At 37.2% G+C, this 15,193-nt stretch overlaps 1 protein-coding gene across 2 annotated transcripts in view; it reads right to left on the reverse strand.

The window, feature by feature from the left end:
- The window catches only part of LOC140793372 (uncharacterized), a 43,188-nt gene that overhangs the window by 14,455 nt on the left and 13,540 nt on the right, over positions 1-15,193 (reverse strand). For both annotated transcript variants that reach the window (XM_073144815.1, XM_073144816.1), the window contains 18 exons: positions 14,848-15,177; positions 14,638-14,769; positions 10,897-11,010; positions 10,637-10,821; positions 10,421-10,529; positions 8,266-8,409; positions 7,857-8,144; positions 6,281-6,934; positions 6,009-6,200; positions 5,385-5,488; positions 3,706-3,995; positions 3,491-3,575; positions 3,068-3,403; positions 2,614-2,976; positions 2,037-2,523; positions 1,639-1,802; positions 1,200-1,362; positions 590-859 (listed from right to left, as the gene is read on the reverse strand). In XM_073144815.1, the coding sequence (XP_073000916.1) occupies positions 590-859; positions 1,200-1,362; positions 1,639-1,802; positions 2,037-2,523; positions 2,614-2,976; positions 3,068-3,403; positions 3,491-3,575; positions 3,706-3,995; positions 5,385-5,488; positions 6,009-6,200; positions 6,281-6,934; positions 7,857-8,144; positions 8,266-8,409; positions 10,421-10,529; positions 10,637-10,821; positions 10,897-11,010; positions 14,638-14,769; positions 14,848-15,177 (4,410 nt within the window). The remainder of the gene's footprint in view (positions 1-589; positions 860-1,199; positions 1,363-1,638; positions 1,803-2,036; positions 2,524-2,613; positions 2,977-3,067; positions 3,404-3,490; positions 3,576-3,705; positions 3,996-5,384; positions 5,489-6,008; positions 6,201-6,280; positions 6,935-7,856; positions 8,145-8,265; positions 8,410-10,420; positions 10,530-10,636; positions 10,822-10,896; positions 11,011-14,637; positions 14,770-14,847; positions 15,178-15,193) is intronic.

Here is a 15,193-nt window from a genome sequence, read left to right on the forward strand (position 1 = left end):
AATCACCAATGTAATTGAAAAACCAAAGTCTAAACGAGATAGGGCATAGAAAAAGAAACATGATTGAAGTACAACTCTTGTGATGAAAAATGAGCAGACTGATCATAGTTTCAGCATAACAAATGCTTATAACCAGTAAAGGAGTTCTGTTTGTTTTCTTATTGTCACACCAATGCATCAGTTAAATATGTCAAAATGAATGCATCAAATGGACAAAAGGTATAATAATAGATATTGCAAAATTAATCACATGAAATACAATTTGCTTAAAGCCAAATTATGTCACATGCAGCAACATTTACAAAAACACTTGATATTCCAAGTACTACCAAAGTTCTGATCGATTGTAGATCAATAGACAATAATTTCTCATTGAGACAGAGGATCTACTTAAACACTAGATGGCAATAGAAATAAAGATGTCAAAGACTGCTTTTGCCAACAGTATACGGGATCCACAAGATAGTCAGCTGCTATACAGGAAAGGAAGCTTGAAGAGAATTGAAATTACTCCTTACACGTATATATGCCATGGTTAAGTTGGTTAAGTCTACATGCCATCATCAATGGACTGAGAAGAGAACATTACCTCAGCATCAGCAATAATGACAGTCACCATAGACCGAAATACTCTACCAGCTTTCAATTTTACATGAGAATCCAGTAAATTCTTCGAAACTGGAACTTTTATAGGTTTATCATCTCCAGATGGCATCTGGATAATGTTTGGAACCCTATTGAACTCAATTGCTCTTATGTATATGTCTTGTCCAAGCTTGTTCAGTGGGATAATGTAATAATTTTTTCTATGATGCACATCAAGGATTGCTTTCTCACTATGCGGTGGAGAAACTGCTTCCTGATGATAGAAGGAAATAAAAAATGCCTCAGTAGGCAAATTAATACTGAAAATTAAAGATTGTAATAAAATAATTCCACAACAACAACAATAATCAAGGCTTTCATCCAAACTATTTGGGGAACTAAATACTACTGCAAAAACTGAATAGCAAGGATATGGATTTAGCAAGAGCACATCTTAGATGACACCTAGAAAAAGATAACACTTGAGCTGTCAATGTGCCAATTGGCGTTAATGTGATATAGAAACTTAGCAGTGAAACCTTTGAGGCCACTTGGAGAGTAAAATTAGCCAAGGGGTTAAATATATAGATTAAGAGAGAAGAGATAGAACTTACTTTCTTTTTGTATGATTCATCAATGTGACTGAGATTATTCCAGCTAGAATAAGCTTGAAAGAACATGTTTACATTAGCAGCAGAAATATTCAAATTCAGATCATGTGTAGAAGTCATACGAAGCTGGGAAAGAGCACCAGGTGTATTCATATCATATTGATACCTGGAATTTATCATCGATAGAAAGAGTTAAAAGCACTAGACTAATAAATGGCAATCTGATACATGATTAGATTCAGATAAACTCATTAGAAAGTAAAAGTATTCCATTCCTGAACACTGTTCTAAATTGTAGCTTAGCCACAAAAGACTATTATGTGAAAACAAAATAACTTTAGTACAAGCAAATATGCATGCTAGCAACTGTTTGTTGATATTGAATATGCAAATAGGATCAAGTAGATAGAACACATTATTTACTGATTCATGGGAAATTTACCTTAGAAACCCATCCGTTGGTTCAATAAGAGGCTCCCATGAATCGTATCTATCATTGAATGATCTTGCAGCCAATGAGAAACTAGCAGTTGCATTTAAATAGTCAGGTCTTCCATGTAAGCTAAAGGAAATGTTATTGAAGGATGTGCCAAATAATGGAACCATCTGCATTGAGCAGTTAAAACAATAAATCATAGATAAGTAAAGATCCTAAGCATATACCCATCTGTAATGACTGTAGTTGCCATAAATATTTTGAATGAACAACAAGAGACCTACCACTAATAAAGAAGAAGGGATCAGCAAAAACAATGTATAGATAATCAAGACCCAATACACATTCGTCATGGGAAACACATTTGACTATGCACTTAAAAATTCAACATTGCTGATTCTTACCAATCCTCCATAATCATCAAAAGCTACTGCAGAAAAGGTCTTAATTTCTGCATCAATCACAGTACTGTCTGAGCCAGTTGATGTACTTTGACCTGCAATCCTTAATGCAAATCTTTTTGGAGGCTTTCTGAATCCACTTCTTACAAGAAATGTACCCAGGTCATTACCAAGACTCCACAAGCTAAAATCTTCTGATACTCTTGAGTCAGAAGTATCCCATATGCTTTCTTCAGAAAATTGATCCCCTGTTACCATGTCGCTTCGAATGCATCTTAACGAGCTAAAGTCTTCCACCTTAGGTGAGCCTTTTGATGCAATACATCCTAGTGCAACAAATCCTGGAGGAGCTTGAGGATACCAGAAAGAGATACCCTCAATGCCTCGCTGCTTCTTGATGCGACCAACAAGTTGAAAACCTTGAGGGGCTCTCAAAAGGGTTTCATCTCCAGTATCACGAAGTACTAAAGCTGAATTTGGAGGTTCATACCTACACTCATGTAATTTCTAATGTCAGATCAGGGAAGGAAATGTTATCACTTCACAGACAGCATAAGACAATAAAACATGGCATCCATACCCATCAATGGCAAGGTCGCCAAGATAAATCAATCCACGTGGGACCATTGGACGCCATACAGAGAGTTTCTTTTGAGAGTTCATTCCATGATTCCACCATATCAACTTAAAACTTGCTATAGCTTCAAAGAACCAACCGGAGGTTCGTAGTGCAGATCTTTCAAGTTGAGGATTACGATCAACACTTCTAGGATTCTCTTGGATAGTGGAACTTCTAGAAATTTTGCGAGACGACTCTGGATTTCCAAAAATCATATGACGAAGATCATATGGTTTACCAATCAAACTCAGATCATTAGAATCTCCAGGCAAAAAGGACCCAAAAGAATTGTCTACTCGCCAGAAAGCCACATCAGCAAGACTTCTGCAAAATATAATGAAAATACATATAACTTGAAGGACAACTTGCTAAAAATTACGAAATAGATAAATGAACAAGGAAATAAGAAGCATACGATTCACTTAATCGAAGTGCAATGCAATCCCTTAAGCTGCACAAGGAAACCATGGGAGCCATTATACATGAAGCTGAGGACAATGACGGTTCTACACTTCCAGCTGAAACAACACAGCCAACTGGAACATAGCCTTTAGGTGCTATAGGTAACCAAATGGAGCAACCACTGTATTCTTCTCCATTATCATCATATGAAAGAGCAGTTAACCAGTCTTGTTGGCACTTGTCAGCTCTTAATGTACCAGCTTGCCAAATAAGCTTGTATGCAACAGGTCTCTTGACTCTTACAAGGCTAGTATTCACAGCAAGAACTCCTTTTGAAGGTGGTTCATTCCTGTTACAAAAGAAAATTTTTGTCCGCTATTAAGAAATACCAAGAATTTTAAACCAAAAAAAAAAAGTGACAAAGTGATTTACAGACAATGGAGTCAAACAATCCCCAAGAATGGCATATCCAGATGGTGCTCGTGGTCGCCAAAAGGCATAAGTGTGGCCATTCCCATGGCCTAAAATAAATTCAATCAGTCAATAATCAACTCAAAATAAGATGATAATATGCACTGAAAAATTAACATTTTTTTCTGCTCTAAGATCCATTACAAGCAGTAAATAATTAAAAGGACAAGATCCACATACTCCGCATAGTTCCAACTTTGTCAAACTGGGAACAGACCACTGAAACCTTTTTGGATGACATTCTGAGAAATGCCATAATATCTTCCTCAACAGCTAACAACAGTCTCAGTATGCTGAAAGAAAAATTCATATAGATTTCGGAAACGACAACATGTATATTTGTTTTCCCAGAGATATTTGAATATTTCACAGTCGTATCAAAAGGCTCTAACACCCTGATGCTGTTACTGTCCACATCCAATCCGAGAATATTACCACACATCTCCAAACTGTCACCCTTCAGTACAATCCTGCAATAAAAATAAGAAATCTGGATATGTGTTTTCTATGGCAATCCAATGATCTCAGACAAGTAGGTAGAGTTGAGACTAATTAAATTCTTTTTTGGTTTTAAGGTTTTCTTTTATAATCTCACATATTATATAATAATGTTGACAATATCATTACACTGTCTTGAGTTGTTATTCATATTTGGCAGCACTTTCATTTACTAATTGCATCATATCATTTTAGTTAGTATTCATGCTTCTTACCAAGTTATCAAACCTACACATTAACCTACTTGTATTATTATATTCTGCAACTAATTCTATTTTTATTTTTTCATAGGCAAAATTTCTTATTCAAAGACCCAATAAGTAATGTTTATCACACAAAGGATGAAGAGTTGAAGAGCTCATTAGCATAACATTGTGCTAGGATTAGTAAATTTACGACAAAAAAGTAGTAATATGTATGAGATTTGAGATTATGGTCAGTCAAGCTCTTCATTATGCAAGAAATCTTAGCCCAGCATCATGAAGTAGCCAACATATAGTTATATTCTATTTTGAGCACAAGTTGTAGCCTACGCATATAAACATACAAAATTATGAACAAGTCATCCATAGAAATAGCAAAACATTTGGGAAGCACCAATAAACTTAGTCTAGGGGGTGATCTAAGACCCTGTGCATATCTGCGGTGTCACAGATAGCAGCTTAGACTTCTAGTGGCTTACAAACTACTAACGATTCCAGCATCTCATAAAAAATGCTCAAACATTTTTAGTGATTTAAGATGCTAAAAGAAGTTCCAGCATTTACTATAGACTGAAACTTCCAAAATTTTTAGCTCCCTTAACTGTCCTCTCTAACCTATCTGTACTAACCTATTTATGAAATGTACTTTGGAAGGGATAATTTTACTAAATTTTAACAAATGAATTATATTAAATATAAAAAAAAAACTCTGTAGCAAGCTCCTGCAAATACAGACTGTTTTGGTAGCCTACATGGATGTTTTTCTTCCATTAAGCTCTCCCAATGAAAGTCTTTGCTAAATTATTTTCTATCGTCTCTTGATCATGCATCACTTCCTTTCCCTCTCTTAGTAATGCCACTCCTTGCACCGCAGTATTGTTTCATTGTGTGATCCCCGCCATGTACATGTGCAAATAACCTCAATCTAAAAATTATAGTTGGTACCAAGGAGAAATTGGAGAAAACAAAATGAATATTTCACTTGCCAAAACTTAATCTTCAGATTTGTTTATGTGAGTAACCATCACACAGTATGAACCATATGAATAAAAGGTTTAGAAAATAGAATTTAACAATAGTTAAATATACACCAAAACTGGTCCAAATAAATACCACAAACCATTATATGTATAATACATAAATGACAAAATTATCCACCTGCAAAGTAGATCTAGATGAGCGTGCATAACTTTTGTGGACAATTCAAGCGGCTCACCAACAAACTTTGAAGTGCTGTAAAATGTCAGCTCGGGTCCGATGGCCTGCAAGGGATGCAATTGTTTAGATAAGCGCAGCAGAAAATGTGGAGTTCTGGACATACCCTAGGTACAAGCGCAGCAGAAATTATTATCACAGGGCTTCATTATTTGAGACAATGGTGCATGCCATGTCTAAGTTTCTGATTTGCATCATCCTCCAAGTCTCCAACACAAAAGACAAGGTTGTTTGGCGAGTTCTTATCTCATACTAAGTTTGTTAATTAGCATACAAACCTGCATGTCTATGTAGTCTTAATAACCATAATGACTTCAAAGCAATGATAATGCAGAGTCAATATGACATTTCATTGAATTCTATACAGAAACAGTTTCTTGTGAATTGTTCCAAATGACAACAAAACCCATTTCTTTAATTCCTTTACCTTTTTACTTAGAAAAATGACATCCTTAAAATCCCCCAGTACACTTACTAGTAGTCAGGAAAAATGATGGGGTATGAAATATGAATATTTGGTGAAATTTGAATTTTCTGGTCCGAGTTAGGAATATGGAAAAAGAATACCTGCAACTCCATTACAAATTCTGTTGATTCATCAGCATCAGATTTTCGAGCAACATCACCGACTACCTTTTCCTCAGAAGAATTTGAAAGAGCAACTTTATTTTCCCTTTCTAGGTAAACATGATCATCTTCTGAAGCTGAGTAGCTACTATTAGTTCCAAGAGATATACAAGAATCCAAATACTCTCCACTCTGCAGTACAGAGTAGTTCCTCAGATCCACGCCAGGTTAAGAACAAAAAGAAAAATTATTTCCAAGGATAAGAAGGATACCATTATAGTTACATTCCTAAATTGCAGTTGCTTGCCGTTGCCCACATAAATAAAAGTTTCAGGGCAAGGGCCAGAAAGTATTTTCCCATTTCTATCCTGCAGATACAATTTGCCACCTTCTCCATCATATATAAACTGGTCAAATCTTTCATCATCAACAATCAAGGGTTTCCGAGGTGAGAGAAAGGCTGTTGAAGAGGTTTGAGTATAAATCTGATCATCAAAGACTACCTCAGAGAGGATGAGCAATGACTCCTTTTCTTCCTCATTTGATAGCATGCTGCGGACCGATGGGACAAAAAATTCAACTACGACAAGTAAAAAATCAAGAGCCACAAGAAACTTTGGTCTTTGGACACATAAAGATACATTTGTTGAAGATTTCCTAAACGTGGCATCAAGAATGAGCATTGAGGGAATTGGTTCAGGATCAATTTTCTTTTGCACTCCCATTTCACTTAAATTATTTAATGGTGCAAAATAAGCATCCCCGAAATTTGATGTATCTCTGATTGTTGCGGATTTTCCAATCGCAAGCCTAAGCTCTTCTTTCGTTCCTTCACGATTATCAAAAACAGAAAACCCTTTGAGAGTTGCAAAAAGAAAACCTTCACCACGTGCATTTGATTTGTAGAGAAGCCATGCTCCAGTTGCCTGCAAGTAAAGAGATGAAACTTGCAAGTCAGTAAATGAAAATAAATGAATGTTGGAGGAAGCTAATGGATCCTACATTTCTAACACCCATCTTATCTTGCCGTTGAGAAGAACCAGCGTGAAATTGGAAGTTCTTAGTATAAAATCAACATAACAACCACCACTATAAATACATAAGAGAGCAAAAAGTGAAACACAGAAAAGACCTAATATTTCACCCCATGGTGGGTTTCTTCGCATTAGTGCTAGCCTTAGCCTCTCAGCTAAATGCAATCCAAATAAACTGAATAGCAAGAAGACCTTGTTGCAATAAGTTCCCACTCTCTCTCAGAGAAAGTAGATGACCTTTTCAACGTCATAGATTCTAAAAGTCAAGCAAATCCCCCAAGGCAGATTTTATAGAAATCAATAGAAATTGTCTTTCATTTGAACAATAAGCAACAAGCTTTTAAAAAAGGCATACTAAGAGATAAACACAACCACATGGCCAGTAAGATTATTTTTATGAAAGCAAAGCTTTAAGTTATAATATTGGTCATAGGCAAATATGTCATTTAGATTCATTCTGTCAAGAATGCTGAAGAGTGGTCTATAAATAATGGTTTGAAAACTCAACTGAAACAGAAACCAAAACCTTAAACATCTTGATGAAAGTCATAACTTCTCAATCCAGGATTCCAGGTTATGACTCTTTTATCAGCAAAATTGAACACTCAAAATAAGTCGACCACTCGACCGTTATTTATCTGTTGGGCACACTATTAGACTATCAACAAATACCACAGTCCGACTTTTTCTGAAAGAAACATGGGATAAAACCTATGCTATTGTTACTGTTATTAGATATTATTGATCCTTCTAGCTTCAAATTTAATTGAGGAAAGAAATAAGATTGAAAAAAAGATTAAGACCAGAATGACACCTGTACACTAGCCAGAGATGAGTCTCTTGTCAGCCCTGAATGCAGAGAAAGCTCAACCAGATGAATGATGGATGAAAACCTCATCGTTATCCATGCTTCACTATCCGTGGACTCAGATTTAGAAGTCTCTGAAGAAACAGGAGATGGGTATGTTATGGCATCATTAGAAGAAGTTGGCCCTTTGTCCAGGGGAGGCACAGGATGTTGAGTCTCCGAGAAGTTGGATGCCGCACATTCTGTTATAATTTGGTACTCTCGATTGGATAAAGTTGCTTTTAGGACTTCTATCTGGAGGTCAGTCAGGAATAAGAACAGAATTCAGCAATGCTTATTAGCCGGGAACTCTGTGTTAAGTAACAAGTAACGAATGCAGTGAAGCATTGGTTGCAATTCCAAGAACATATATTACCTCGATAGCTGCCTCAACTGTTGGCACTTGATGCAGCAAATCACGTAGTGAGCGGTGAACAACGAGAGAAAACCCCTTGACATCCTGAATAATACTTTCACCAGATACCATATCAATCCCAACAGTCAAGTTGATGTCCTTAACCTACATGAAAGAGAATAAGTTCATAGTGGAAGTAATTTATACAAGAGAAGCATGCTTACAAGGAAAGTCAATACTCACAAGTAATAAAAAACCATTTTCCCTGCTTTTTTTTCCAATTAATAGATCAGCTTTGAGCTGCATTATCACAACAACAATAAATTTGTCCTTGCAGAATTGATTTCGTAGATCCTCAGTTGCAAAATTATTCACAACAAAAGATCAAGGTTCACAATTAGTTTATCCTAGCATAAATTAATTGTAGTAAACATGCAAAATTCATATCTAATTGACCAAGCTCATGTGGTTGGACCAAAGATGGCCGTGCCATGGCACGGCACTTGCCGGCCATGCCGTAAGAGAGAAGACTAGCAGCATTTCACTCTTCATCGTCGTCATCGTCGCCGACCTCATTGTCGCCCGTTCCTGCGTGCTTGGATCTACAACTTAAGTTTTTATTCAAAATTGACTAACCCGACCCACTCAAGTCAAGGGCTAGGGCATCCGCGTCGGAGTGATCGACGACCTCGGGCTCGCTCGCAACGGACAACGACGAGGTCGACTGCAATGGCAACCGGCAACAATGACAAAGAGTGAAGCACTGCTAGGAGAGGTACCGTGCAGCACCCATCGTTCCATGTGCTGATACGCCGCCAACATGTCAAGTGTCAACCGACACGCCCCTTAACGATCGACATGACCATCATGGGGTTGGACTGATATATATACTACAACATTCATCTAACAAGGACGAAAATTATTTCAAGTAATAAAAGGCAAAATTTTGTGTATTGCCACAACACCCTGTATGATGCTAGCTGCATCTTGTGCCGCCTTCTTCCATATACTATCGGCCTCCATCAATGGCGACATTGTTGTTGTGGCTCTTTCCCCTCAGTGTCCTTAACATGATTGTCTCCGACCATTGTTGTGGCCTTCTCCCATTTAGTCGCCTTGAACAAATAGAATGCAGTTTTTAAAAAAATCAAGGCAACAAGATGGTGCAAGGATTATCCTTGATGGGCTAGAACTACCTAAGAGAGAGTGAGAGTATTTCCATTACCTTGGATCAATTGTTTAATAAGAAAGGAAGTTTGATCAGAACATCGTATGTAGATTTAGAACATGATGGTTAAAATGAAGAAGCTCTTCGATGGATCAATGTGGTTCTCATGTATCCCTAAGGTTAAAAGCAAATCTAATAGGATGACTATAAACTTAACCATGCTTTATGGATCAAAACATTGAGCAACTAGGAAATAACATATATAAAAGTTGAGGGTAGCTCTTAGCTACTGAGATAAGGGTGTTGAGACGGATAATGGGGTTGCTGGAAGACATAGAAAAGTAAAATATATTGCATACAAATTAGGCTAGCACTAATAGATGAAGAGTAATGTCAAAATTGATTGAATGAACGAAACGCACCCAAAAACAATTACAGGTTGCCTGAGCAAGTTATGAAAAGAAGAGGGACATCATGCTCTGAAGGTACTAAATAAAGAACAAATTTTCAAGAACTAGCTAGGAACTGCAAGGCTGTAACAATTAGTTAAGGTGCCTTTTTCCATTTCATGGTTCATATATGGTATTAGTATAATATATGGAAAGCCTTAATCCCTCTATTAGAGCCAGATACCTCCTACATCACTAAGATAATTGCTTGAGAAGAAAATAGAAAATAATAAGATTGTAATGAACCACTTCCTAATTTAAATCTTCTGTGAAATGGTTCTGCATCACAAAGGGTCTTGTAGTAGAACGTGATCAAGTTACAACCAGGCAGCTGTTTGTATGCTTTTATTAAATTAAACCAGCAGAATGATCATCTCGCACAAAACAAATTACCAGCGCTTGAAGGATGTAAAGATACAGGGCCTTTAAGGAGGTAGATGTCATAAAATGTTTCCAATAGAAGACATATCCAGAAAAACTTCTTGTACACAATGGTTTAACCTACAACTGATTAAAGAGGAGAATAGACTAGCAGGTGGAAGATAGTAACAGCATTCACCTTAATGGTCAATATTTCTTGGTGGATGGCACTCATTTCGTTCCTACCGCCGCCGATCCATTGAAATGTGTTTTGTATAGTTATGAACAGCACATCAAGTTCCAAATAGCTGTAACTCAAAGTAAAACAAAAGGAAGCACCCACATGAGAAACTGCCTTTACCCAATTTAAACAACATACTAAATGATAAGTGGAACAGTAGGTCTATCATCTTACTCAAGACTATCTGTTTTCCGGGGCATCAGAATTACTGGCCTATTAAGTGAAAGGTCCAACTTAAGAGCAGGAGATCCTTCAATATCTGTCTTGCTAACCCACTTCTCTGAATCCGTGACATGATCTTTCAGCTTCACAACAGTCTCAGCACTTCGAGGCACAAGGCCCATAAAGTAACTTATAATCTGTACAAGAACAACAAAACATCCATTTAGAGCACAGGCCATAATAAAGAGAATATGAGTTCTGGAAGCACTTACATCCTGAACAAAACGATTCAAATACACTATCCGAACTTCTGACAGCTGCCCCACGAGACTATAGTCAAAACCACAATAGTCTTCATCATCTATATTGAATGAGCTGAAATCAATCTGAAAAATTGCAGGTGAGTATCGCTTCTTGCACACATTAACTTGAGGTAATACTGAGAAATCAATTCCTTACAAATAGCATGGTGTGAGAGGATGTCAGGAATCACACTCTAGAAAACAGAGTTAGCACAAACGGGGGCGGAACGACAATCTCGGTACTCCCTCACACCCATCTATGACAACCCATGCCATTAGGTATTGAGCAATGAGCATATCTTACTTTAAACTTTAAAGCAATCAAATTTGGGTCTCTTAAATCCTTTTTTGATACCATTTTACCTTTTGGTGCTTTAACTTACTAATTATACTTCAAAATTTAAAAATCAAATGGGAAACTTTAGTGTTCTCCAAGTTATCCACCCCAATTTTAAGAAATCCAAAAAATTTGAGGAAAATCATCAATATAGAATCTAAATTCAAGTATCTCTACCACTTAATATGAGAAACTGTAAATCAACTTAAACTCCAAAGTCTATGTAAGAACTGAAAAAAAAAAAATTGAGAGAGAAGAGGCGCACGTGCACTGCACATGCAACCTCTCTCCCTCTCCTTCTCAGTCACGCAACGGGAGGAGTGGTTGCGAGATTTATCATACCACGTATTTCTCTGTATGCAAATTATTTATTATATTTTATGTGTGTAATTTAATTATTATAATTATGTGCGTAAAATATATAATTCATTGCATCGCTATACTTCGTGCAAATTGTAAATTTTAGTGAAAAATATAACTAGTATTTAGTATGACTTAGAAAACAGTTCCGGTATAAATCAATTGTGACTTTCCGTGGTGACTCAAATCTACTTAGAAGTCTCGGAGAAAGCCATATTTTAGATCACTGCAGTGACTTATTTAGGTGACTCTAGCGGGGTTACGAAACAGTCCCAAGTTAGATCGAAAGATTTCCTAAGGTGATTCTAACATCTCTCAACGGTTAGTGAAAGAGACATGGTGGGTTTATCACATAGTGACACCTCCTAATAATTTTAACCAAATCAGCTACGAGAAAAAGAATCGGGCGTCATCTCGAAGTGACTTCTAGTTGATGTGGATTCACAGGGTATAGACCCAATTGAGACAAATAACAGTATTATTATTGAGAAAAATTTTAGTATGTTGGAACTAAGCATGTTATGAGATATGACTTTCTATTATTATTATTATTATTATTATTATTACTACTTTAAGAACATACTTAGTGGAACTATCATTTTATATCGCTGGATTTGAATTTATTTGGCTTTTGAGTGGATTCCGCTCACTGAGCTATAATTGTTGACTCGTGAAATTTTCTCTTCTAATATTTCAGGAAATAATCAGTGTGGCGACTAAGCGAGATGTACCAGGACCCCATCTCCAACGATGATTATGCCACAGACACGAACCATGCCGACCACCGTGGAACTTGCCAACCGTGCCGAAAGAGAGGGAGAGAAAAAGATAAGAGACACTCACCTTCACAGTCGTCGTCGTCGCTCGATTGGTTCCACAACTTAAGTTTTTAAACTGACCCTCTCTCTTTTTCTCCCTCCCTTTCTTCCTCCCTCCCTCGGGCTAGGGCACCCAACGGGGTGCGAACTCGGGCGACGAGCAGCGATCGACGACGGCAGGCTTGACGACGAGGTCGCAAAGCTACTAGAATGGGTGTTGTGCGGCACCCCTTCGTGCCACGTGTCGGTACGCCGCCGACACGACCATCCATGCCCACCTCCACTTAGAATCTACTCATTTTACCTTTCCGTTCTTTTGGTTTTTATGTTTTAGATTATTTGTTAATTCAATTTGCTTAAGAACATATTATTGACAACTCAATTGTCACTCACCTTTTTCTCCCTCCCTTTCTTCCTCCCTCCCTCGGGCTAGGGCACCCAACGGGGTGCGAACTCGGGCGACGAGCAGCGATCGACGACGGCAGGCTTGACGACGAGGTCGCAAAGCTACTAGAATGGGTGTTGTGCGGCACCCCTTCGTGCCACGTGTCGGTACGCCGCCGACACGACCATCCATGCCCACCTCCACTTAGAATCTACTCATTTTACCTTTCCGTTCTTTTGGTTTTTATGTTTTAGATTATTTGTTAATTCAATTTGCTTCGGAACATATTATTGACAACTCAATTGTCACTCACCTTTTTCTCCCTCCCTTTCTTCCTCCCTCCCTCGGGCTAGGGCACCCAACGGGGTGCGAACTCGGGCGACGAGCAGCGATCGACGACGGCAGGCTTGACGACGAGGTCGCAAAGCTACTAGAATGGGTGTTGTGCGGCACCCCTCGTGCCACGTGTCGGTACGCCGCCGACACGACCATCCATGCCCACCTCCACTTAGAATCTACTCATTTTACCTTTCCGTTCTTTTGGTTTTTATGTTTTAGATTATTTGTTAATTCAATTTGCTTAGGAACATATTATTGACAACATTGATTATTTTCATATTAGGTAAAATTATATAAATCAAAAAAAAAATTTCATTAATTCTTGTCATTCTTAGAAAGTATTAGTAAAGCTTTGTGTATCTCAAGCATATTGAGGTACATGGCCAATCATGTTTCCAATTCCGGGTCGTAACAATCCAAACCTATTTTAAGACTTAAGAAGTTTAAAATATTCTTCTAGATATATTGAGGCCATCAAGCATGCCATTAACAAACTAACTCGACATGGAATGAACTGCGGACATCTTCATGTCAAGCCAAGGCTAACAACCGTGTGCATCTAGTATGCCAATCATTGACAATTCCACCAATATTCAAATAATTCACCCAATGTTCGATATAGGAGTAATATTTTAGCAAGCTAAGTGAGTGATATATAATTTTTTGGTTTTTCCTAGTTTACACTATTCATGAACTTCTTTTCATTTTCCTTAAAAGGAGAAACAAAAGAGAGCTAACTTAGAGCAGAACTGACCCAAATTTTTTAAAAAAAATTTACCAAAAACTAAACTGAAATTCAATCCTTTGTAGAAAGTTCAGAATTCCATTAAAAGGCACTTCACTTAAAAAATGAAAATATTCCCTTTGTTAATAATCAAGATTGTACTTTTTTCTTAATCTTAAAGAATTTAAAAATTAAAACAGTTGCCTACAACATTGTCGTTTAGTATATTCAAGTTCCAAATTCTTTTCAACAAACACTCCGAAAGAAAATGAACTGCTCAAACTGGCTAACTACTATTGCTAAATAGCAATTAACAAAACCAAAAAAGTCCAACAATATTTGGGTCTTCCAATAATGTATCTATGCATTGACACTATGTATTTACTATATGGGATCTCTCACATGATATCATGAACTACAACACTGCTAAGCATCATAATAGAGGACATATGCATGGGCCAGAAAGAGAAAAAAGAAAGAAAAAAACAAATTATATGGGATCTCTCACTAAGCTAAAACAGTAGAAATTTGAAGTTTTTAACAGCATTTATTACATGTGATCTCTCACAATGCTTAAAAGTAAAAAACTCACAAAAGACCATTTAAAGTCCAGTCCCCCAAATGCTAAAAGATCATATGGAAAACCCTAGTTGATTTTAAAATATTAAATTATGAATTTATGATAATTATCATTGCAAACATATAGTGAAAAAGAGAGACTGGATAGAAATGAAGATTCATACTGTACCTCCACAAAGGAGCTACCCCCCGGATTTCGCATATCACAAATCCAAAAATAGGAATGACTGCTAGGAAGACTGTCATCACTTATTTTCAAATTTCCAAGTGCAGCTTTTATATTGAATGAAGAAGGGAACACCTTTAAGACAGTAAGTAAAAGGAACATCAAGAAATTTGAACTCAAGAATAAACATAAATGTAAGTAAAAGGAGCTTACCTTGATCTCGGTCAATAGATTATTTTGTGATAAAGTAGCAAGGGAATTCCCATTCTCATTCATCAACAAAATTTGAGCTTTAGCCATATTCAAAGTTAGATGGAAAATTACTCTGCTTTTCCCTCTACCAAACAATCCTCTAATGGCCGCCTCTTGCACGACAGCTGAACTGGGCTCAGTAGCATCCTCAGTTACGGAGGTGGAAGGCTTGTCCATATCTTTATCACCATCATTATCGTTGACAAAGTTGATAGCATTGGCGAATTCCAAGATCGCAAGTATAGTTGGCCGATGACAAAAGAAAGTTAGCGTAGCAAGGGTAACGATCACCTGATAAAAGAAAGAA

Source organism: Typha latifolia, chromosome 8, assembly GCF_019914945.1.
Source record: "Typha latifolia isolate L0001 chromosome 8, TyphaL0001v2, whole genome shotgun sequence".
Lineage (NCBI taxonomy): Eukaryota > Viridiplantae > Streptophyta > Magnoliopsida > Poales > Typhaceae > Typha > Typha latifolia.